At 41.7% G+C, this 26,117-nt stretch overlaps 1 protein-coding gene across 1 annotated transcript in view; it reads left to right on the forward strand.

Annotated features, from left to right (window-relative positions):
• ABAT (4-aminobutyrate aminotransferase) overlaps positions 1-26,117 on the forward strand; it is a 139,007-nt gene that overhangs the window by 100,546 nt on the left and 12,344 nt on the right. The window contains exons 6-11 of the mRNA XM_044980501.1: positions 3,669-3,718; positions 17,138-17,218; positions 18,567-18,659; positions 20,912-20,974; positions 23,206-23,269; positions 24,090-24,238. Of these exons, the coding sequence (XP_044836436.1) occupies positions 3,669-3,718; positions 17,138-17,218; positions 18,567-18,659; positions 20,912-20,974; positions 23,206-23,269; positions 24,090-24,238 (500 nt within the window). The remainder of the gene's footprint in view (positions 1-3,668; positions 3,719-17,137; positions 17,219-18,566; positions 18,660-20,911; positions 20,975-23,205; positions 23,270-24,089; positions 24,239-26,117) is intronic.

The raw sequence follows: 26,117 nt of genomic DNA on the forward strand, positions 1-26,117 counted from the left end.
GACAATGAAAATAGAAGTTTCCATCCAACACATTACTGGCGTGAAATCCCCAGTGGTGACAAAGTGGAGAGGCCATGGCTTATGTACTAAAAAACCCAGAATGCTGCATACTGTTTTTGTTGCAGACTCTTCCAGTCTAACGTTCCAGCCCCATTGGGTTCTACAGGAACAAAGGACTGGAAAAATATGGCTAGAAATCTGGCAGCAAATCACGAGAGAACATTCCGTAGGTGGAAAGAGCTTGAGATGAGACTAAAGTTAAAGGCCACCATAGGTGATCAGCATCAAGAGAAGATTGCATCAGAGTCTCTTTACTGGCAAAATGTTCTGAAAAGGCTTATTGCCATTGTGAGAATGCTTGATACGCTACCCAAAATCTAGCACTGCATGGCACTTCAGATCTGCTGTATGTGCCAAACAATAGAAACTTCCTTAAAATTGTGGTGCTGATGGCTGAGTTTGATGCTGTACTCTAGGAACATCTAAGAAGAGTCACCATCCAAGAAATGTATAAACACCACTACCTTGGAAAAACAATTTAAAATGAGATCATACAGTTAGTGGCAACAAAAGTCAAACAAAAGTCAAACAACAAGATTGTGGCAGATCTGAAGTCAGCAAGATATTACTCTGTTATTCTGGACTGCACACCTGACATCAGCCATACAGAACAAATGCCTTTAATGGTGCGTTTTGTAACAACAACAGAACCTAGTGAAAATGTCCCTGCCATGGTGACTGTCAGAGAGCATTTTCTAGAATTTATTGACATTGATGATACTACAGGTGCTGGTATGACAAATGTGCTTCTTAAAAAGCTGGAAGATACGGGAATTGCGATATCTGACATGAGAGGTCAAGACTACGATAATGGTGCCAACATGAGAGGAAAGAACAGAGGAGTACAGACATGGATCCGAGAGTTAAACCCTCCAGCTTTTTTTGTCCCATGCAGCTCTCATTCATTGAACTTGGTGGTCAGTGATGCAGCATCAGCTTCTAGTGAGACTGCTGAATTTTTTAATGTAATTCAAAGCATCTATGTATTTTTCTCTTCAACTCATTGATGGCAAATTTTGAAGCAACATCTGGGAACATCCTCTCTGACACTGAAACTACTGAGTGCAACACGATGGGAAGGTCGAGTGGAGGCAATAAAGCCTATCGAACACCAAATTGGGAAGATAGATGATGCCATAGTTGCCATTATGGAGGATAATGCTATGACATTAACCGTTCATGGGAGAACAGTAGCAGAGGGAAATGGAATCACCAGAAACATACATAACTTCAAATTTCTGTGTGGCTTAGTGTTGTGGCATGACATACTCTTTGAAATAAATGTTGTAAACAAGAGACTCCAAGGTGTTGACCTTGATGTATCTGGAGCAATGGAACAACTGAACAAAGCAAAGTCATACCTACAGTCTTACCAGTCAGATGAGGGATTTCAAAACGTTCTGAAGAGTGCATGGAAATTGGCAGAGGAACTTCACACTGAAGCTATTTTCCTATTCAAGAATACAAGAGTCACCGAAGAAAAAGACATTTTGATTACGAGGAACGGGATAATCCCATAAGAGACCCCAAACAATAGTTCAAAGTTGAATTCTTTAACCAGGTGCTAGATTGTGCAGTACAGTCAGCTGAAGAACGTTTCATGCAGCTCAAGGAACACAGCAGTATATTTGGGATGTTGTATGATATTCCAAAACTCCTGACTATACCTGAAGAAGACCTACACCAGTAATGCAGGGCACTAGAGACAGTGTTGACTCATGATGACATGTGCGATATTGATGCGAGTGATTTAGGCGATGAACTTATAGCCCTTTCAAGATACATTTCAGCAGGATCAACTCCAAAGGCTGTTCTGGAATATATGTGCACAAATAAGATGACCACCCTCTTTCCAAATGCTTTTGTTGCTCTGTGCATACTTCTAACACTTCCTGTAACAGTTGCCAGGGGAGAACACAGCTTCTCCAAGCTGAAGTTAATAAAAACACATCCACAATGACACAGGAGAGTCTGTTCGGCCTTGCAACCATCTCAGTAGAGCATAAGCTGGCCCTTCAGCAGGAAGCAGTTCAAATCTTTGTAGCCAAGAAGGCATGGAAAGCACCACTTTGATTATTCAAACAGATAAAAATGCCAGTGTTTACTATGCAGACAAGAAAAGTTACATTTGCTGTTCAGGTGTTTGAAAGTTAAGTGTTACTTAAAGTTTTTGAACAACGCATTTTAAGTTGTTAGTTGTTCTTTATTGGGGTAGGTAGCAGAGCAGTACCATGAGAGGAGTAGAACAGGAAGAAGGTAGAATTGAGATCTTTCCATGTTTTGGCCCAAGCGAGAGGGCATGGGAGTGTCATTTGAGCTCCCCGCCTCAGGTGCTAAAATGTTGTGGGCCGGCCCTGGGATTATATCAGATACCCCCTCACCAAACCCAAGAGCCCAAACTATGCGCCATTCTTGTGTATGAACTTCCACAAGTTGAAAGGTGGAATGATGCTACGTGGGGTCCTTTCCTCCCACTTTGTGATCATCGGCCACTTTTGGGTGATATTTGTATCCTTTCTGTGCTTGGAAGTGGGGGACTAGTATGGGCTGAGAAGCATAAGGATGGAGCATAATTTTCCAGACTGACTTTGAGTGGACAAATGAGTGTGTACAAAAATACAATGTTCAGTGCTTGATGAAGGTCATTTTACTCAAAAAAGCCATGGTTGTGATTACTATCCCTCTCTTCTTGGAAAGAATCTCTTCAGAGTGGGAAAATAAGCAGTCCACAGTGCATGCTTTTTAAACGTTGGCAGTAATAGAATCTGAGCCGAAAAACATTAGTGGCACTGATCTAGCAACAGTGATACCATTCTCAGTCAAAGAAAGTGGGTGACAGATACATTTGGTACTAAAGAGAAATGGGAAGTGTTAACTTGGTAACCCCAGAGTGAAGAGGAAGCAAATTTCCACCACTCAAGTGGATGGCAGCACTTCAAACTGATGGTTAAAAAGATTAATCACCAAAGAGCTTCATTTATACAAGAAAGATTCACATATGTCGCCTGTGGGCCTGCTTCCTTTTCAAACTGTCTGTAATTGTTTTATCTGTTTTAATCAAACTTTAATAGGGCAACTGATCATGTTGTTGCAGAGTAGCAGCCGTGTTAGTCTGTGTCCGCAAAAAGAACAGGAGCACTTGTGGCACCTTAGAGACGAACAAATTTATTTGAGCATAAACTTTCATGGGCTACAGCCCACTTCTTCGAATGCATAGAATGGAACATATATTGAGGAGAGATATATACACATACAGAGAGCATGTTGATCATGGTCCATTTCAGCCTAATTGTCAATTTGGTGATAAGCCCTAACAGTGGTGAAGTCTTACACCAGAGTCTTTGGTTGTATTGCACACTTCCCTGTAATCAGATGCTGCATTTGTCCCAAAGCCACTGAAAAGTTTGTAAGTCATAGGGGAATAACAGTTTGTGCCACTTTAGAAAAGAGTCAACCTTTAATACTTTAATACATGCAAAGGTTAGAGATGACACTAAGAAAAAAGCAAGTTAAGAAAATAAAGTTACTCTCTACAGTACATACTGATGAATAAATCTCAAAAAGGCTACTTGAAACCAGATGGAAATAGTCTCCTTCTTTTGTTTTAGGTTACAGCCATCCATCTCTGATGAAACTTCTCCAGCAGCCACAGAACTTGGTAAGTGGTTTGTATAAAAGACACAAAATAATTTAAATCAGTTCTTCACTCCTCCCACCCTTGTTATTGCTTTATCTTGTGTTAACTTTTAAAAAATGGCTTGTTTGCAAATCAGGTTAGTATGTGAGTGGACAGGCTTTATTTTGTGGGGAGGAGAGACTCACTATTTGAAGAAAAAAAAAAGCTCTGTAAAGTTTAAGGACAACAACAAAGACTTTATCCAGACAAAAGACTTTATCCAGAAGAAGGGAATTTGAGGTGACATATTTATGCATCACTTTGTACATATTTGAAAGAGAGAATTCAAATAAAAACAACAAGGAGTCTAGTGGCACCTTAAAGACCAACACAGTGGTCCCCAACCTCTTCGTCTGGTGGGCGCCAGACGAAGAACCATGGCGGCGGTCGAGCATCTGCCGAAATGCCACTGAATTTCGGCAGCATTTCAGTGGCGACGCCTCTGGATGACGTTGCTTGTCGGCGGCAAGCGGCGTCATCCAGAGGCATCGTCGCCGAATTTTGGCGGATGCTCGATGGCGCCCACGGGCACCACATTGGGGACCCCTGGACTAACAGATTTATTTGGGCATAAGCTTTCGTGGGTAAAAAACCCACTTCTTTAAGGTGCCACTGGACTCCTTGTTGTTTTTGTGGATACAGACTAATTCAAATAAATGCTCCCTTCAAAGCCAGGCTGTTTTGAATTCATTATTTTTTGGTTGTGAAAGCACTTTGAATGAGTCTGTTAGCAAGCTTTGCTTATTTGGAATCTAGCATGACTCCTTGAAAGCGAGCAAGAAATAGATGCTATCTTCTAATCACAATGTGAAAATGGTAATTTAAATCCAGGATCCTGGATTTTTATTGTGCCTTGCTCACTGTTTTGAGAAGGGATGCCATTCAGGTACTGATACACTGTCATATCCTTGTAGAATTAAAACAAGAAGGCTAGTGCAGTGAGATAGTTTGGGAGTAAGATAATTATTTTAAATGCCTATGTAAATAATATATTGCTTGTAGTTTTCTCATAGTTGTGTTGGTGCCAGGATATTAGAGAGACAAGGTGGGTGAGGTAATATCTTTTATTGGACCAACTTCTGTTGGTGAGAGAGAAAAGCTTCCAGGCTACAGAGAGCTCTTCAGCTTTTCCTCTATGTAGCTTGAAAGCTTGTCTCGCTCACCAACAGAAATTGGTCCAATAAAAGATATTACCTCACCCACTTTATCTATGCAAATAATAGACACACAAGATGGGTGAGGTAATATTTTTTATCGGATCAACTTGTGTTGGTGAAAGAGACACAAGTTTTTCAGCTTAAAAAGAGCTCTTATTCAGATCTGGGAAAGGTACTCGGAGTGTTACAGCTAAATAGATGGTGGAACAGATAAGGACTTAACACATATTGCAGAAGACCATTCAAAGTGATATGGGCAGTTAAACACTTCTACAGTTGTAGGACAAAGGAGGGTTTGTGGCTTATAGACTGTTGTAATGAGCCATAAATTCAGTGTCTTAAGTCCATGATTTTCAGTGTCTAGCAGAGTAGTAAATTTAAATTCTCAGGCTTGTCTTTTGAAGGTATTGTGCAGGTGTCCTTTGAGGACAAGGACTGGGATGTCAGATATGGAGTAATTATACAGATAATGTGAATATATTCACATTATCAGTGTAAGGGCATGGCTACACTTGCAGATGTAGAGTGCTGTGAGTTAAACCCACTTTCGTACAGTGCAGTAGGGAAAGTGCTGCAGTCTGTCCACTCTGACAGCTTCAAGCGCACTGGCGTGGCCACATTTGCAGCACTTGCAGCGGCATTGGGAGCGGTGCATTATGGGCAGCTATCCCAGCATGCAAGTGACTGCAATATGCTTTTCAAATCGGGGGGAGGATGGGGTGGAGTATGACAGGGAGTGTGTATGTGGGGGAGGGAGTGGGTTTTTGGGGTGCTGAGAGAGTGTCAGCATGCTGTCTTGTAAGTTCAGACCCCCCCACACACTCACTCAAAGCAAACAGTAAATGTTTGCTTTTCTCGGAGCTGATAAGCAGCTGGCTTCTCCGAAATGGAGCTTTGAAAGGGCATTTCCGTATTTCTGCAGCCGATTTCACAGCAATGACAAGAGTGGCCACTTGACTTAAGGGGATTATGGGACATTTCCGGAGGCTGATCACAGCACAGTAATGTAATACCTTGTTCACACTGGCACCCTGGCGCTCCAGCAGGGGCGCAGCAAACCTTATTCCACTCGCCGAGGTGGAATGTCAGCAGTGTTGTAGCTGCAGAGTCAGAGCACTCTGCATGCCTTGCCAGTTTGGACGGGGAGCTAGGGCACCCAGGGTAGCTTTATTGTGCTGTAACTCGCAAGTGTAGCAAAGGCCTAAGTCTTCAGAAAGAACAGCATCCTACACCCTTGTTGCCTATGAAGTGGAAATTATGGGAGGGAATCCCACATGAAAGATGTTTGAATAATATTGCATTATAATTCAGTCTGATTTTTTGCCATGGCCTTTCTGGAAGTCATGGGTTCCATTATTTTTGTGTATATATATTTTTTAATTTCTATGAGTTTTGACAGTTTAGCTTGTGCATGTGGGTAGATGCATCCAGGATCGGCTCCAGGTTTTTTGCTGCCCCAAGCGGCAAAAAAAAGAAAAAAGAAAACCCAATTGAGCTGTTGCCGAAGTGCCGCCGAAGAGGAAGAGACAGAATGAAGGACTCGCCGCCGAATTTCCACCGAAGACTAAAACGGAGTGCTTGAGCTGCCGCCAAAGTGCCGCTGAAGACCCATACGTACCACCCCAATAACGGACAGAGTGCCGTTCCAGGCACCTGCTTCCTTCGCTGGTGCCAGGAGCCAGCCCTGGATGCATCGGACGATGAACTGAATTAACTTAACTGAAAACCTTGCATGATTCCAAGTTAAGCTGTGAACTGTGTGAGAATCTGAATGCAAAAGCTCAGCAACACTGTGTAGATGTGAAAGACCAGACCAATGAATTCTCAAGGGGAGTTCTCATTTCTCCAGGGTGGGTGATTCTACCTTCCCTGAAGGTAAAACAAAATGCCTCAGAACTTTTTTAAAAACCAACATGGAGAGCTAGGTCAGCTCAAAACACCCTAATTACAGTGCAGCATTAATCTAACAACTACCACCGTGGTGTTTGGTGGCACTAGCCTATTTGTCTACTGGCACTTTAAATGTCAGAGAAAAGCTTGGAACAAATCGCAGATCAGAATGCCTGCAAAGTCCAGATAGGAACTTTATAGCTCAGCCCATCTCTCCTAAACATGATCTCCAGAGACACTGTTAGTATTGTGGTTTTATTTCTAGAGTAGATGATATAGGCCTCCATCAGTTCCGCGGGAAAAAAGACAGAATTGAGTCAGCCAGAAACCGTCTGTGCATTGTCTATTTATGGCAATGCTTTGTCTTGGCAACTGTAGGCAATATGTCCATTTGCACTGAAGTATACTGAAAGCATTTAGTTCTATAGGCAGGGAATTATGAAAAGCAAGGGCTTCTGGAAACCTACTGCAGCCAGCTGGTATATGGGTGTGTGATTGCAGACTGCTAAGTGTCAGCCATACTGTGAAAATCCATTCATGTTCCCAGGGCTGGTCTCCGCTAGAAAATTTGATTGACAAAGCTGTGTCACTCAGGGATGTGAAAAATCCATACTTCTGAGCAACGTAGTTAAGACAACCTAAGTCCCTGTGTAGATAGTACTAGATGGATGGAAGTGGATTGTCTACACCAGTTGAAGGACCCCTTCTGTCAGTATAGGTAATGTCTACACTGAATCACTACAGTGGTGCAGCTGAAGCACGTAGCTGCGCCACTGTATTACTTCAGTGTAGACTAGCCCTTAGTCTTGCTCTTACTGGAGTAATCTCCTCTGAGGCGCCAAAATATTCCAGGGACTTTGTTTGTTAATTAAGAATAAAATTTACTTCTGGGGATTACGTCCTTATAGTACATGATGCATTAAAAAAAATATTTTTATCCCATTGTGAAGAATCTATTCTCATTAATTTGAAATGGTGGCAGATGATTTGAATGTTCTGTTTCTCTTGTTGCTGGGCTTCTTTTTTTAACAACAAAAGAAAAACACACTTTCTTCTCAAAATGGCCCATAATCCATTAATCTGTTGTGAATTTTTCTCAAGCATCTAGTTTTATGTGGCAACTTTTCTCTAGTAAAGACAAAAGTTAAATAAGAGCTCTAGTACACACCAAAAAAATTTGCTGTTCAAACAATTGGAGAGGAATATCTGTATTTAGATTTATTTAAGTCTGAGCCTACAGAAGTAAACATTGTTTCAGAAATGACATTTTTATAAATTATGAAATTTTGGCTAGTGTCCAGTTAGACCCTGTGTATTTTTCAAGAATTCTGATGATGTTTTCCTTACACATTGTAGATATTGCAATTCACATTTCTCATTGCTCTGATCATGTTCCATGCATTTCCTGAATAAGATGAGCTTCTCTCCTGAAGAAAGAGATTTGAAAAATATCAAATAACATGCAGCCTGCTTTTCACTGAAAAACATAGAGGATTTAGGAAAACAGTCTCTTCTCTCTGGGGACCTATAAGGACTTACTTCACTGGAGCTCAGACTGTAATTCTAATGAGAACTTGAGGAAAAGTAGCATTGTTTTGTAGTAATCATGGGTTGTTGAGCCTGCTTTGATACATGAATTCATTGCCAAACATTACTGACTTGTACTTAATTCACTTTTAATATACCGGTAAAAGTAGCATATTGTTTGACAATAGAACATCTGCAAAGATTAAAATCTGTGCTATGGAGGAACACTTCAATCCATGATATTCCATTCAAGTCACTTGAATAAATTTACCAAATTCATCTGTATTAATAATTTAACAGTGATTTTGAAGAACAAAAACTGTTTTTCAAACAGTGTACTGTACAAGTTGGTGCTCACTGACTCCCCACTCAGTTACCACCTACTGACCACCAACACCAAACTCTATTCTATAAGGGTTTTTATATCATGGTCATTGCCATAGTATCTGAGTACCTTCTAAGAGTGCATTTGTTCCCAGAGGAAGAAGCAGTGGAGTGTCTTGTTTTGATAGCATGGATTTCTTTGATTTGTTTTTTTCTGTGTGTGTATATTAGAGAAAGCAAGGTCAAAGAAATCCACCTTGCACTTGGAATGGAAAGTGGTGAGGTTTGTGATAGTCCTGTCCTGGGGAGTTAATTTCCTAAGCCAGTGTAGAGTACAGAGGCTACTGTGAGCACATCACACCTGTCCTGTGTTGCTGAAGAGCATTTTGTATGAATTGGAGTTTTGTAAGTGTTGAAGGTTTCATACCCAGGTATATTACATTGCTACAGTCCATCTGAGAGGTGATGAAGTCCTGAATAACTAAGGCCAGGTTTCATCCATCAGGATGGGATGGAGTCTCCCAGCCAACCAGAGAAGGTAGAAAGCATTACTTGTGGCTATTGTGGTGTGAGGAATTCAAGAGTACTCCTAGACTATGGACTGAATTGACCAATTGTGGATGTGAACCTTCAATCACAGAAGACTCTACCATGGCTGAAAACTCCTCAGAATACTTTCCTTTGCCTTCTTTTGCTTGGATTCAGATTCATCCAGTTGTTGTTCATCCATAAGCTGATCTCATCCAAGCACTGGGCCATCTTGGTGGTGATTGATATGGTCAAAAGTGTTGAAGAGCTGTGTATCATCTGCATATCACTGGCACTTGAGTCCATGTCATCTTACCAGTTCACCAGTGGTTCCATATAGATGTGGAAAAGAATCAAAGAGAGAATTAATATTTGTGTACCCCCCCCCCCCCCAAAATGAAGGATCTGGTGATGGAAGCACAGTTCCCATTACTGTTCTTTGGTGCATCACTCCAAGGAGGACTGAAAACATTTTGGCGCATCACCCTTAACTCCTGCCACCTCTGTCAGGTGAAACAGCAGTATCTCATGGTCAATAGTGGGGGAGAGGTCTAGGGTGGTGAGAATCCATTGTCAGGAGGAGATCATCCATCAGTGCCACTAAAGCCAGATTGTGCTGGGTCTAGTATGTTGGCTTCACTTAGATGAGCTTGTAGTTAGTCTTTCGCTAGCTTCTCTGTGGTGGGGCACATCTTGCTGCTGCCACCTCTGTAGGTGCCAAGGACTCTTGTAGTGGAGACATTTTGTTTCTACTGAGTAAGAGAGGGAAGAGTTGGGGAGGACCCCATCCCTGGGAAGCAAAGAGGAGTCCAGCTCCACAGTCTGTCCCTGCATGTTGTTGCACAGAAGAAAATTGGGGATAGATCTTGTCTTATATATATAATATATATATAAGATCTTGTCTTATATATATATATATATATATATATATATATATATATATATAAGGAAGGGTAACAACCTTCCTGTATACAGTATTATAAAATCCACCTCCTGGCCAGAGGCACAAAATCCTTTTACCTGTAAAGGGTTAAGAAGCTCAGGTAACCTGGCTGGCACCTGACCAAAAGGACCAATAAGGGGACAAAATACTTTCAGATCTGGGGGGGAGGTTTTGTTTTGTCTGTTCTTTGTCTGTCTGTTCTGTGTACTTGCCGGAGACTGATCAAGAAAGCAAGCTATCCAACTCCAGTAGTATTAGTAAGTACTAGCGAAGGAATGCCGTTAGCTTACTTTTATTTTGGTTTGTGACGTCATCCAGAGGCGTTGCCGCTGAAATGCCGCCAAATGCTTGACCGCCGCCACGGTCCTTCGTCTGGCGCCTGACAGACGAAAAAGGTTGGGGACCACTGCTTTAAGGTTTTGCATAGAGAGGAGATCCTCTGTTTTCTTGAGTATTTTGTTATTCTGTAAAGTACTCACCATCCCAATTTTACAGAGGTAATTCTTTTACCTTTTTTTTTTAATTAAAATTCTTCTTTTAAGAACCTAATTGATTTTTCATTGTTTTAAGATCCAAGGGTTTGGGTCTGTGTTCACCTGTACCAACTGGTGAGGATATTATTCTCAAGCCTCCCCAGGAAATGGGGAGTAGGGACTTGGGGGGGTGTCATGGAGTCCCCAGGCGATGCTCTGGAACTACTCCCCACCAAACTAGGCAGGACTTTGGGGAGCCTCCTCTCCCTTGGAGCAGACTGTCTCCAGGGCAAGAAGCTCACACGGCTTCACCTCCTGGGTCTCTCCTTGGAGAATTCAGCATCCTCTGCCCCTCCATGTGCTTCCCACAGCGAGTCCACCCAGGCAGGGTCCTGGGGAAGCCACAGGGTCCTGAACCCCCACTTCACAGTCAGACGAGACTCTCAGCCAGCCAGTAAAACAGAGGTTTATTTGATGACAGGAATATGGTCTAAAACAGAGCTTGTAGGTACAGAGAACTGGACCCCTCAGCCGGGTCCATTTTGGGGGGCAGTGAGCAGTGAGACACCCACGTCTGCACTTCACTCCTCGTCCCCAGTCAGCTCCAGACTGAGAACCCCCTCTAGCCCCTCCTATTCTGCTCAGTTCCTTTCCTGGGCCAGGAGGTCACCTGATTTCTTTGTCTCCAACACCTTCAGTTGGCACCTTTGCAGAGGAGGGGCCCAGGCCATCAGTTGCTAGGAGACAGAGTGTCAGGCATTTATGTACGCTGGCCCTTTGCTCTGCAGCAACCATACACCCTTATTCCACCACCTAGATACTTAAGAACTGCATAGGGGACACTGAGGCACCAACACAGTATTCAGAGAAAACATTAAGAACATTCCTAGTTCGTCACAGGGGGATATTTGGGGAAGGTAGAGCTCCAAGTGGCCCTCCTTAAATGTTTGTTTAAATCACTTGGTGGTGGCAGCGTTACCTAATCCAAGGTACAAGGAAGGATCTGTGCCTTGGGGAGTTTTTAATCTAAGCTGGTAGAAATAAGCTTAGGGGGTCTTCATGCGGGTCCCCACATCAGTACCCTTAAGTTCAGAGTGGGGAGGGAACCCTGACAGAGCTGGAGAATCCATTGCTACAAAGATCATCCAATCTTCTCCATGTCTTCGAGAGAGGGTGCTACAGCTATGGAGGCTACTCCAGCCTTAGTGGCTGCTAAATGGCTCAGGGCTGGACCAAGAGAATGGATTCCCCTCACTTGTCTGCGGGGAATTCTGCAGCTGCCAGCCAAATTACTCAGATGTAATGCTGGGAGAGGCTGTTGGCCAAAGAGAGACTAGTTACCCACAACATTAATGCGATGAGTAGAGAACGCCATCATCTGCTTAGCCCATTGTCACAATCTGAGAGAAGAAATTTACTGTGCTAGTGCACCAAGGAAGACTTCCCTAAAATGCAGTCATGGTAAAGGGGCGTGCTTCAGGCTCCTAGGAGGTTGGCCACACAAATAAAAGGAACCAGAATACCAAACCATTGATTTCATTGGAAACATTTTGAACCTGAGCTGCTAAGCTGAGTGGAAGGCAGCACGGAGATAACCAGAATCTTCAGTGTCCAACCAATCTTTGGTGAAAGCCAGCCTCCTTGGGTAAGAATAAATGCACATCATAGAATCATACAATCATAGGACTAGAAGGGACCTCAAGAGGTCATCTAGTCCAGTCCCCTGCACTTATGGCAGGAATAAGTATGATCTAGACCATCCCTGACAGGTGTTTGTCTAACCCGCTTTTTAAAATCTCCAATGATGAGATTCCACAACCTCCTTAGGCAATTTATTCCAGTGCTTAACCACCCTGACAGTTAGGAAGTTTTTCTTAATATCCAACTTAAACCTCCCTTGCTGCAATTTAAGCCCATTGCTTCTTGTCCTATCCTGTTATCATGTCCCCGCTCTGTCTTCCCTTCTCCAGACTAAACAAACCAAGTTTTTTCAATCTTCCCTCATCGGTGATGTTTTCTAGACCTTTAATCATTTTTTTTGCTCTTCTTTGGACATTCTCCAATTTGTCCACATCTTTCCTGAAATGTGGCGCCCAGAACTAGACAATACTCCAGTTGAGGCCTCATCAGCGTGGAGTAGAGCGGAAGAATTATTTCTCATGTATTGTTTTCAACACTCCTGCTAATACATCCCAGAAAGATGTTTGCTTTTTTTACAACAGTGTTACACTGTTGACTCATATTTAGCTTGTGGTCCACTATGACCCCCAGATCCCTTTCCACAGCACTCCTTCCTAGGCAGTCATTTCCCATTTTGTGTGTGCAACTGATTATTTCTTTCTTAGTGGAGTACTTTGCATTTGTCCTTATTGAATTTCATGCTGTTTACTTCAGACCATTTCTCCACTTTGTCCAGATCATTTTGAATTTTAATCCTGTCCTCCAAAGCACTTGCAACCCCACCCAGCTTGGTATCGTCCACAAACTTTAAGTGTATTCTATATGCCATTATCTAAATCATGGATGAAGATATTGAACAGAACTGGACCCAGAACTGATCCCTGCAGGACCCCACTCATTATGCCCTTCCAGCATGACTGTGAACCACTGATGATTACTCTCTGGGAACGGTTTTTCAATCAGTTTTGCACCCACCTTATAGTAGCTCCATCTAGGTTGCATTTCCCTAGTTTGTTTATGAGAAGGTCATGCGAGACAGGATCAAAAGCTTTACCAATGTCAAGATATAACGTGTCTACTGCTTCCCCCCCAATCCACAAAGCTCATTACTCTGTCAAAGAAAAGCTGTCAGGTTGGTTTGACAGGATTTGTTCTTGACAAATCCATGCTGACTGTTACTTATCACCTTATTATCTTCTAGATGTTTGCAAATTGATTGCTTAATTATTTGCTTCATTATCTCTCCCGTCTTCCATGACTTTTCAAAGGTAATCACTAATGGCTCAGATATCTCCTCAGTCAGTTCCTTGGGTATTCTAGGATGCATTTCATCAGGCCCTGGTGACTTGAAGACATCTAATTTTTCTAACTATTTTTTAACTTGTTCTTTCCCTATTTTAGCCTCTGATCCTACCTCATTTTCACTGGCATTCACTATGTTAGATGTCCTATCACCACCAACTTTTTCGGTGAAAACCAAAACAAAGTCGTCATTGAGCACCCTTGCCATTTCCACATGCTCTCTTGTTGTTTTTCCCCATCATTGAGTAACGGGCCTACCTTGTCCTTGGTCTTCCTCTTGCTTCTAATGTATCTGAAGAATGTTTTCTTGTTACCCTTTATGTCTCTAGCTAGTTTGATCTCATTTTGTGCCTTGGCCTTTCTAATTTTGTCCCTACATACTTGTATTATTTGTTTATATTCATCCTTTGTAAGTTGACCTAGTTTTTTGTAGGACTCTCTTGATTTTTAGATCAGTGAAGATCTCCTGATTAAGCCAGGGGTGGTCTCTTGCCATACTCCCTATCTTTCCTGCGCAGTGGGATAGTTTGCTCTTGTGCCCTTAATAATGTCTCTTTGAAAAACGGCCAACTGTCTTCAGTTGTTTCTCCCCTTAGATTTGCTTCCCAGGGGATCTTACCTACCAACTCCCTGAGTTTGCTAAAGTCTGCCTTCTTAAAATCCATATTCTCTTTTTTGCTGTTCTCCCTCCTACCATTCCTTCAATCATGAACTCTACCATTTCGTGATCACTTTCACCCAAGCTGCCTTCCACTTTCAAATTCTCAACCTCTTTGTCAAAATCAAATCTAGAACAGCCTCTCCCTTAGTAGCTTTCTCCAGTTTCTAAAAAAAAATTGTCTCCAATACATTCCAAGAGCTTGTTGGATAATCTGTGCCCTGCTGTGTTATTTTCCCAACAGATATCTGAGTAGTTGAAGTCCCCCATCACCACCAAGTCCTGTGCTTTGGATGATTTAGTTGTTTAAAAAAAAAAAAAAAAAAAAGCCTAATCTACCTCTTCTTTCTGGTTAAGTGGTCTGTAGTAGACCCCTACCAAGACATCACCCTGGTTTTTTTTTACCACTTTTATCCTTACCCACACATCCTAATGTGTGAGAGAGTTACATGTACAGTGGCAACGGTCCAGTGGATAAGTCACTGGACTGGGAATCCGGGAGTCTTGGATTCTACTTCCAGCTTAGCCACTGACCAGGTGCAGACTCTTGGAGAAAGCACTTCACCTCTCTGTGCCTCCACTTCCCCATTCATAAAATAAGGATAATGATACTCTCCTTTGCAAAGTGTTTGAGATCTATGGATGAAAGGTGTTAAATATTATTTATCATGCTATTTGCTTTAAACAGCAAACACAAATATACTGCACTACAATAGAGCCTTCCAGGTGTCTCCCAAAGACAGCATGGAAAATAGAACTGAAGAAAGCAAACAGTCATTCAGGGATGTATTAGCAGGAGTGTTGTAAGCAAGACACAAGAAGTAATTCTTTCATTCTACTCAGCATAAGGCCTCAACTGGAGTACTGTGCCCTGTTCTGGGCACCACACTTCAGGAAGGATGTGGACAAATTAGAGAAAGTCCAGAGGAGAGCAACAAAAATGATTAAAGGCAGTACTTAATTTGTGTCTGGGCTTGCCAGGGCTGAGACCCAGCACCTCTAGGCTTGGCAGTTCATCGCCCTTGCACCTCTGGGCTTGCTGCATCAGTTATAAAAGTTTTTAAAAAAATTGTTTGAGCTCTGGCACCTCTTTCATTACAAATTAAGCACTAATTAAAGGTCTAGAAAACATGACATATGAGGAACTATTGAAAAAATTGGGTTTGTTTAATCTGGAGATGAGAAGACTTCTGTCCCCCCAACATAAGTCTTCTAGTATGTAAAGGTTGTTATAAAGAAGCGAGTGATTTAATTGTTCTCCTTAACTACTGAGGACAGGACAAGAAGGAATGGGTTTAAATTGCAACAAGGGAGATTTAGCCATTAGGAAAAACTTGCTAACTATAGGGTAAGTCCACACTACCTGCCGGATCGGCGGGTAGCGATCGATCTATCGGGGATCAATTTATCGCGTCTCGTCTAGATGCGATAAATCGATCCCCGAATGTGCTCCCGTCGACTCTGGAACTCCACCAGGGCGAGAGGCGGAAGCGGAGTCGACAGGGGAGCCGTGGCCGTCAATCCCGTGCCATGAGGATGGGAGGTAAGTCGATCTAAGATACGTCGACTTCAGCTATGCTATTCTTGTAGCTGAAGTTGTGTATCTTAGATCGGTTTCCTGCCCCAGGATAGACCAGGCCTTAGGGTAGTTAAGCACCAGAACAAATTATCTAGGGAGGTTGTGGAATCTTCATCATTGGAAGTTTTTAAGAACAGGTTAAACAAACACATGTCAGGAATGAGCTGGATAATCCTTAGTTCTGCCTCAATGCAAGGGACTGAACTAGATGTCCTATCGAGGTCCTTTCAGTCCTACATTTCTGTGATTCCCTTACTTTTATAAGGGAGAAAGCATCTCTGCTTTCTCAGCCATTGTTCATGTCAGTCTTCTCTGCGTAGCTCTGTCTCACCAGTGAGATTACCTTCATGAGTATTGGGAATTGGAACTGGTTCAGGGCTGCAACAGCATTCTGAGACACTTCATGTGCAGCTGAGTAGACACAATCAACTCAAAATGGTAACTATGGCCAGTAGTTTTGATGATTTTAACCCCCTTCTCTCACAATCCGGTACCCATCTGATCAACCTCTGAGTGCAGAATCAAGATGCTACTAAAACTAAGCTGCACAAAGCCATTGAATGCAATTTTACATAATATGGTGTAGCGGTATCTCTCATTAAATCAGAACACAAATCCCCATTCATCCAGACATGGTTTTGCCTAACATGTTACTCCCTTGATGTACTACTCACTATTGTAAATGTATGAGAGGATTTTATAAGGGAGAGAGCATGTGTGTTTGTGTGCATAATTTTATTGCAGGGAAACTATTTTATTGCAACATTGCTTTGCTGATTCTTGCAGCTTATCTTTCTCTTGTCCTTTGAACATATCTTTGTCTAGTTCCCCCAGCCTCAAAATCCTATATTGTTATAATATCTGGAGAGTGTTTATACCCACAGTGTTCAGAACTGGTCTCCCTTGAAGCATGATAAGGAAGAAACTGTTACACTATCTTAATTAAATTTGGGTTTAGCCATTCTAACTGAAGCCAAATAATTAAGGCTTTAAAGTTTATTTCCTCTGTATAAAAGGAACTGAGATTTTGGTGAAAGAATAGGGTGAAGGGATAAAAAAATCAGTGTTAAAGAAAAACCATTTAATGCAGTCTAGAATCTCTCTCTTTGAAGTTGACCCTCAAAGAGAATAAATGGGTGAATTTATTGAGACTTGAATATTTTCAGTTATTTTTAAAACTTCTGTATCATCACTGCAAATATTTAAGAATTTGCCTAATGTTAGTGTACTTGAACTTTAGACTTTAATTTATATTCATATTTTTTGAATCGCAGTCTCAGCATCGCAGATTTTTTCTTATGATGTTAAATACTTACTGTTTCCCTTCCTTCACTTTTCAGAGTACATTTGTTAACAGACCTGCTCTTGGGATTTTACCTCCAGAGAATTTTGCTGAAAAATTAAAGGAATCTTTGCTTTCGGTAAGTTTAAGAATGAACAATGATGATTTACCATATTCTAAGTCTGCATATTCTCCAAAGTGCATGTATGGTATGAACCCGCCCCGAGAGGAAGGATCTGAAATTTCTGTTGCAGCAGTAAATTGCAAAGTTACTTAATCACAAATAAGAAATAGAGCTCTGTGCACTTATCTTAAACACCCCCCCATTAGAATATTCCTACCATCCATGTTAACACCAATGAACGGGTTCAGAAGGTATGAAACGCAATGAAAAATGCAGTAGCTGCTTTAGTTAATGAGACTACTCATATTCTTAAAGTTAAGCATGTGTTTATCTGCTTTGCTTGATCAGGGCCTAAAGAGCATAACAAAATCCAACCTACAATGCTTAAAGCCATGATGGAAACAGGATTTGAAGAGATTTTAAGGAACGATAGGATTTTTTTTTAAAGATCATCAGAGAACTGACCAGATGGTGCTGCTCTTCTGCTCTTGAAGAGATTCAAAAGTTGGAACTATTATTAAATAACCATTATTCTATATTCTTGAAGATGTCGACTGAAATTATGGATAATGAGACTGAGTGTTGAGAGTAATCATCGCTTACAGATTGAAGAACTAAGCATCAAAGGAAGCAATGGTTTTGCTTTGTTAGTGTTCTACTCCTTTTCCAGTTTATGAATGGCCCTTTCATAAGTGGGAAATTTCACATGGAACCCAGAAAGTACAAGGCTAAAGTTCTGTCTAACAATCCTTTAGCTCAAAGTGTGAATAGCTAAAGATGAGGCCTCCAAACCTTCCACTGTATTTTCACTAGAGGCTTTCTCCAAGTGATGCACTGTTTGTCAATCTTCTTTTCCTTGTATGCTGAGCATGTGGAGCTTGGCATTGAGGTTATTTTCCATGTGTGCTTTCTGCAGATGATGGTTATTTGTGTAACTATTCTGTAAAGGAATGTGTGTTTTCTCTTTCCTTCTTAAAATTGTGATCAATAAACACATGGTATTCAGGGTACAGACTTACCAGAGTAAAAATAAAAGCATTTGAATAGGAAATGTTGTGGTTTAACTGTTAGCAGCTGAATCACCTGCCTTCCCCTTTTCAAGAGAATGGGATCCATAAATGAAGCTGGATGTTCCCATGCAGAGAACTTTGCAGATGAAATTTCAAAGAGAACCTCCCACCCTCCACCGTGATGAAATCAAACCTTTGATTCTCTTAAGAGCTGAATGTGAGAGGTGGTGGTGTGTCTGCATGCGGACACCACACTGAATTTATTTGAGTAAGGGAATGAAATGGGGCTGGTTAGTATTATTGCTTTGTTCCATAACTGCTATTTTAGCTTTATGATGTCTCTTTGTTGACAGGTGGCTCCTAAGGGCCTGCAACAGGTTATCACCATGTCCTGTGGATCCTGCTCTAATGAAAATGCCTTTAAAGCAATATTCATGTGGTACAGGGTGAGTCAAAATACTGAGTGTGACTCTTGACAATACTGCAGAACCTAGACATCGACAGTGCTTCGTAAGAACTGAATCTACATGGAATGTGTTCCTTTAGTTATACAATTATGGATTAAACTGTAGAAACCAGAATAGACCTTTGCACTTTTGACTTTCTCACTTGGAAGATCCCAGATGTGTCAGCAACTTTCTCGCTACAAAACTATTGTTTTTTCTCCCTGGGCCGCCACCTCCCCCTGGTCAGAATTAGGTGGATCAGGTTAAAATAGAGATATAAAATTCACATTTTGCTTGAACAAGTGAATATTTAAAGATCTGCTCTCTCATGAGCTGGCAGGGCTCCGAACAGAGGCTGTGATTCTATCCTGGTTTCTACAATATTTATTTAGATTCCGGTCTGCTACAAACTCCACATTGAAAGGCACCCATACAGGGCTTTGGGCTTTCTTGACATGCATTTTAAAAACATAAGAACACAGGAGATACAAAGTAAAGATCAGCCAGTGCAGCAGCACTCCTTCCTCCCTCTTAAACATCACAAATCATGTGACTGATGCAGCTTCAAACCCTCCAGCGCTAACCAGAAATTCTACCCTCAACTGTCTTCTGACAATGCCTACGCAAACAAAGGGGCTTTGCAGTGTATAAAATTGGGCTATTTCAGGCTTGGGTGTGGTGAGGGAAAGAAGGGGACAAAAGCATTCCAAATGAAAGGAAAGCAGCTGATGCAACTGTGATAGTAAGGCATTGGGGGGGAGAGGGAGGGACAGAAACCAAGCAGTTTCTGGGTTTTTTAGGTCAAAACCAACACGTGAAATTCCACCCTGAAGCCAGTAGGCCCATAGCAAAACTATTTTGGAAAAGCTTCATTCTTTAAAATTGTTGCAGTGCATTTTTGTTTCTGGCATTCCAAGGTCTGTGTGTGATTCTAGGGCAAAAAGGGGTTAGAAGAAGTTGGATACAAAAGTACCAGTGAGGCTGTCTTTTTAAACAAACATTTTTTTTCAAGCTTTTGTCTTAAAATGTGTTGCCTAAACTAAAAATGCAAGGGTCTGGTATAAAAGCTTTCTTGGCCCTAGTTTGGAAAGACAGTATTGAGTTACGTCTACGCTACGGACCTTAAGGCGGCACAGCTATATTGCTGCAGCTGCACCACTGTTAAGGTCTCCTGCGTAGCTGCTCTGTGCTGGTGGAAGAGAACTCTCCTGCTGGCATAAGCAAACCACCCCCAAAGAGTGGTGGTAGCTATGTCAGTGGGAGACGCTATCCTATCCAACATAGCGCTGTCCACACCGGCGCTTTTGTTGGTGAAACTTCTGTCGGTCAGGGGTGTGAAGAAGTGCTAGTATAAACAAAGCCTAAGTCACAAGTAGCTGTGCTCATTCACAATCTCTCTCCTAATATCGTGAACTAAACTAGTGCTGGCCAATCTTTTAACATCTCTTTGCATAGAAGATATATACCGAATGGAATGTTGTTGGGTGACGGTAGCATACAGTCAACCGGTTAAAGCTGCAGCAACCATTAGTTTAAATCCATATGCTGTTATTGTTGCTTATATATTACAGTAGAGCCCAAAGGTCCCAATTAGGATTCATGCCCCATTGTCCCTAGTGCTAACACAGATAAAGAGAGAGTCCCTGCTCTGTAGAACTTACCATCTGAAAGAAGCTAATCTTTTTACTAGTTCCCTAAGCCATTCTCTGGCCCCTCTAAATTCATCTAATAACAACATAGGTAAGTCCCTTCATTCTCCTTTTGACTTTCAGAATGAGCATGTAATGCCTCTAATGCTAGATCATCCCACACAACATGACACTCAAGAAACAATGTATGTAGCTCTTCGGAGGAAAAACTGACCGTCCGCTTTAGACTAAACAAACTCATAATTAGCTAAAGGAGAGACAAACGGGCAGTGAAGAGTGGTCGCACAGACAAACCCTGGAGCTTCCACTACATCTGAAATACTGAAAAGACTTATTCTCTTTTTAAAAAGAGAGATATAAAAAGGAATTTCTGACTATTTTCTCATGCCCACTCCAGCCTGACTTGTGCCTGTTAAGCTTTGGAGATCTCATGTAATTTGTGGCTTAAAAATCCAGATATGGTTTCATCAAGTCTGTCATTTTACCTGCTGGTTAATCCTTCAGACACTTTATTACACTAGGATTTTTCAGCAAGACTTCACCAGCAAATAATGAGAGATTCATCTAGGACACCTCATGAAAACTTCTTTATTACCTTTGCAGAACAAAGAAAGGGGTAACAATAATGTCACAAAGGAAGAACTGGAGACGTGCATGATTAACCAGGTAACTTTACTGTTCTGTTATCTTACCCAGATTGTTAGTGTTTGATTTGTTTACAGATTAAAGATCCAGGGCTTTCTAACATTGCAATGAATACTAGTACCTAAAAGCTTCAAGAATGGCCAATTATAGCTCACTCCAAACCAAAATTCTAGGCTTGCTACTGGCATCCTGCTACCTTCTGAGATAGTAGTTGTGACTTGTGTTAAAACTGCCCTTTTTATGTGATACACCATCTGCTAGAGAGACGTGCATGTGCTGAGAGAGACTGTGGGGAGCACTAACATACACAGATTTTATAAATAAAGATTAAGAATGTTAACAGTCCTCTTAATTTTTTCCAAAACTGGGGTTTAATGACTTAAAATTAATTAAGAAGCTAGTTTGCCATGGAATAATCACTTAATCACATGGGAGCAAGAAATTAAGATGCAGTTGGAAAGCCTGTGAAGTGCCAATTCAGCTCTAACCGAGATTGTGTTACTCTAGCCAGTCACAAACCTTAATACACAAGGTTACTAATGAAGTGGGGGAATGTGTTTAATTTGGGACACCTTCTAAGATGTGAGCATCTTGGAAATTACAGGATCTATAACTCCAGGGCCAGATCCTTGGCCCAGGGTACATTCCTGTTGTGTCGCTCCAGTGGTGCAATGCTTAAAACTGTCTTGAAGAGGCTTCTGGAGATTCTTCTGCTGGAAGGGGAGCTGGGATGTGCTTTAAATTGGGCCACAGCCAGGGTGAGAACTGGGTATTGGAGCACACTGTGTTTTTGCAATCTTGGACTGATGGAATGATCTCATAGGGACCGTTCCAGCTGGCATGAGTTAAAGCAGCCCTATGACTGATCTGATTTATATCAGCAACCCTAGGATTGAGGGAAGTGGTAAATGTGCTAGAAGTACTTTTATCACACAGCTACATCTTGTGTGAGCTCATTGCAGTTTAGGATTAAACCCACAGTGTGTTTGATCCGAGCATTTTTTTGCTCTTCCTAGGAAGAGTATCTTCTGCCTCTCCAAAGCTGCAAAGGTCCCACTGAGGTCACCAGTCTTGTGATATATATGGGCCATCCTTTCATAGTGTGAAGTTAAGGCACTTCCTGCCTCTGTTCCCAGGAGTGCTGGGCCTGCTTTTCTCTCCGATGCTCCCCACCATGCAGTGGGATTGAATTATTAATAGCTAAAGAAAAATTGGTTGAGTATTTTTAGGCCCAAAATTTAGGATTTGCATTTAACAGAAACAAACCTTACAAAACATAACAGTAGAATAGTTTCCATGAAATCCTAAAAGAAAAGAACAAATGCAGAAAGAAGAGGGGTTTGTTTAATTTTAATATTCACCTTTCGTGTTTGGAAGCTAAACGTTGGGGACTTGGGAACCAGAGAGAGAGAGACTGATTAGCACAAGATATAAACCAACAGCAGCAGGAGTGGAGGGAGTTCTTTCACTTTTTAGATTAGATCACAAAGAAGTGGACTAGTCTCTCTAAAATAACCCAACAGTGTCCCTTTTAAAGTTCAGCTACTGTAAAGTTTCCATACACTTTATATTAGTTTATTTTTCATTCAGCATCCAATAAGTGAATCAAAATAGAGAGGTGTATGGTGATCTGAGTGCAGCACTGAGGACTCAAGTGTTCCTGTGTCTAATTGCCGCTTTGGACCCAATCCTGCAAACACCTACATACATGCTTACCCTTATAAGTACTGAAGTCATTGATCCATTTATTGGGCACTAATTCCCTTGTGACCTTTGGCAATTTACCATCTGTCTTGATTTCTAAAAAATTGGGCTGATTGACCCCCCCCTCCTGGTATGTTGGGAGGATTAATTAGTTAATATTTGCAAAGCAATCTGAAGATGAAATGCTAAATTAGCCAATATTTGTCTTTAATATTCATGGTATTTACAGGAGGTCAGATAATTTTAAAGGAATGAAGAATATTTCTTGGCAAAGAAATGTGTGAATATACTTTACTGAACTTGCTGCCTGAAGAGTGAAACTTGCTTGCATTTTAGTTGAGGCAACAGCCAAAAGTAATAAAAATCTTCCTGTCTTTCCTAATGCTCTGATGGACATATTCTTGACTGGCCATTTGATTACAAGTAGGATGTTTGTGTGTTCTTCAGTCCAGTTATGTAATCCTGCTTATGATTCCATTCCAATAAGCTACACTGCCACCTTCCTGTTGTTTGAATAGTTCATTGACATATCCTGTATTTTATTTTAGTATCCAGGGTGCCCTGACTATAGTATTCTGTCCTTTATGGGTGGATTCCATGGAAGAACCATGGGTAAGAAAAACACTCCCAGTAATCTATATACTTTTCCCTCTTCCTTTCTCAGCTGATATTGGACACAGCAGTGCATATTTTATCTCGTATTTATCTTTTTTTAAATGAAAGGTTCTTTTGCAATGAATTGGTGATAGAAATACGATCAGTAAAAAAAACCAAAACATAGATTTATTAAAATATTTGGAACCTAAATCTGATGCTAATGGAATTTGTTAGAAATGTACTAAAACAGCATTTTATTTCAACTGGAGGTGTGGTTAACTGTGGATTTTCACCTTCGGAAGATGGCCCAATTTCATTCTAGGCCCATTGTTTTGCTATCTACACTATTAAAAATCTACCGTATTGGTGCGGGGGGGGGACCTGTTTTACAGGATATTGTCTGATACCATCTGGTCCTGCCAGTGCAGATGGGAGAGTGTCATATTTTAAACATGTTACCTAACTCTGCTGCTGCTTTGAACTTCGCAGGGCTGTAGCTTGATTCAGAACATGGTTTGGTCTTGTCAATACTGGGAAGGTGAAACCCAGATTTAACCGTGGTGTCCATTACCATCCTGTAACCAAATTCTCCTAGCTTTTTTTAAATTACATTTTAAATAGTGTAGATGCCTTCCAACTCTTCAGAATGATGCTCCGCCTAGTAGAAATCCCCAAACCCAATCAATCAGTACTCCAGAATAATCAAATATAAATTAATCTGAAAACTGCAGTTAAAATGGAATCATCCAATTCTTTCCAGTAGCTCAGTAGAAGAATGTTTCTTTCCTTATTTCTAGTGAGCTTTTGTTTTAATTTTTGTTTTTCTGGTTTTTAGGTTGCTTAGCTACAACTCACTCTAAAGCAATTCACAAATTAGACATTCCATCATTTGACTGGCCGATTGCTCCATTCCCAAGACTAAAATACCCCCTGGAAGAGTTTGTGAAAGAGAATCAACAGGAAGAAGCGCGCTGTCTGGAAGAGGTGAGTACTTCACTGTGTGCATTCTGTTTTCATTTTGAAATAATGAAGTTAGTGGGATTAGCTGCTATTAACTTGGAAGAAAATTTTCAGGAATTGAAATGGCCTTTGATGAAAGCAGTACTCCTTAAGCTGTTACAGTTAATAGCCTGCCTCTGCTGCCATTTAAAAGGAACTGTCTACTATGAAATTATGAATGGTCTGCAGAAATTTTCACCAGAGTGAAATTTCGCATACAAGAAAAGGTTTGTTTAAAAACATCTGAATTAATTAATTTGCCCAAATTTGGGAGAGGGAAATGTGCACAAGGGTGAACTTCAGTGTGCTTAGTCCTCTGAAAAGTAACTCTGTAAAAGTGACATGGATTTTCCTGCTTTTCTATCTAAAATTTCTGGATTCAGGCTCTGATCCTATAACCAGCTCCATGAAGTTATATGCCGGTGTAGTTCCCCAGTGAAGCCAATGAGGTCTTCCTGTGCAGGTGTAGTGGGGTCCTGTGCAGACTCAGTTGTAGGATTGAGGTTTCATTTCCATACTAAATCTGGAAATCAAGCTTTGTTCCAGTCTACCTTTTACATCCTCACTAAGGCTACATTTTAGTCACGGCTATTTTTAGTAAAAGTTACAGACCTGTCACCAGGCAGTAAACAAAAATTCACAGCCCATGACTGTCTATGACTTTTACTGTATACCCCTGATTAAAACTTGGAGGGTGTGGGGGAGAATTGGGAGTGGGGGGGACAGCCCGTGGGGTTGATGGGGCTGGGGCTTGCTCCCTACCTAGCTCCTGAGCTCCACATGCTGCTCCTCTCTGCCCCAAACCCCAGTTCTGCAACTCCCATTGGCTGGGAATCGTGGCCAATAGGAGCTGAGGGGGCGGTGCCTGCCCGCATAGGCAGCCCGTGGAGCTAGAAGTTGAGGAAGGGGAGTTCCTGTAGCCCAGGGGTCCCCAACACGGTGCCCATGGGTGCCATCTAAATGTGCCCGCGTCCTGGACGGCGGTCGAGCATCTGCCAAAATTCAGCGGCATTTCAGTGGATGCTCAACTGCCACCACGGTCCTTCGTCTGTCGCCCGCCAGACGAAAAGGTTGGGGACCATTGCTGTAGTCCTTCCAGGGAACCCGCCTTAGGTAAGCACCACCCTGTCCCCAGCCTCCCATACCTAAACTCCTGCTGCTGGGGGGGCGGGGCAGGGGGAGGGGAGGCAAAACTGGCCCAGGGGCTGCCCGAGCTGCTCAGATGGCCCCTGGGCCAGGCACACCAGCCACTGCAGCAGTCAGGGAGGTCACGGAAAGTCATGGAATCTGCAACTTCTGTGACAAACACGGAGCCTTCATCATCACTAATAGCAATCCTGCAGTCAGAGTACAGCTGATATTTCTGTTGAAGCATAATGCAGAACAGAGTCCAGGTTGCTGTGCTAAGATAAGTAAATGCTTGTTTTATTAGTAGAAATGACTCAGGGCAGACACATGTTGAGTAAAGAGGTGTATGGTTTTTTCATAGCCACTTTTCAGCATGATCTTAACATAGTTTAAATATTCCCCTTTCATGATTCTCAATATTCTGGCCAACTTTTCCTGATTATTAAATATTTGTGCTTCAGGAAGAGTTGTATCCTCCTTATAAACCCTCTTCTTTCCTCTGCACAATCCTGCAGCAAAGCTATGCAGAACATGGTAGATTTCAGTATTATTTCTATGAATATTATATCTGCCCCACTTTAGCTGCTCAGTGTTATTCTGTATAACTGCATGTGAGTAAAGCAGAGGAGGTTGTCACTGGGAAAACAAACAGGAAATAAAACAATGACAGATAAGGTATTTCTGTAGAGAAAACCAACTGTCCTCAACAGAACAGTGGAGAAGCTATTAATAGGGA

The sequence above is a fragment of the Mauremys mutica genome, chromosome 11, assembly GCF_020497125.1.
Source record: "Mauremys mutica isolate MM-2020 ecotype Southern chromosome 11, ASM2049712v1, whole genome shotgun sequence".
Classification (NCBI taxonomy): domain Eukaryota; kingdom Metazoa; phylum Chordata; order Testudines; family Geoemydidae; genus Mauremys; species Mauremys mutica.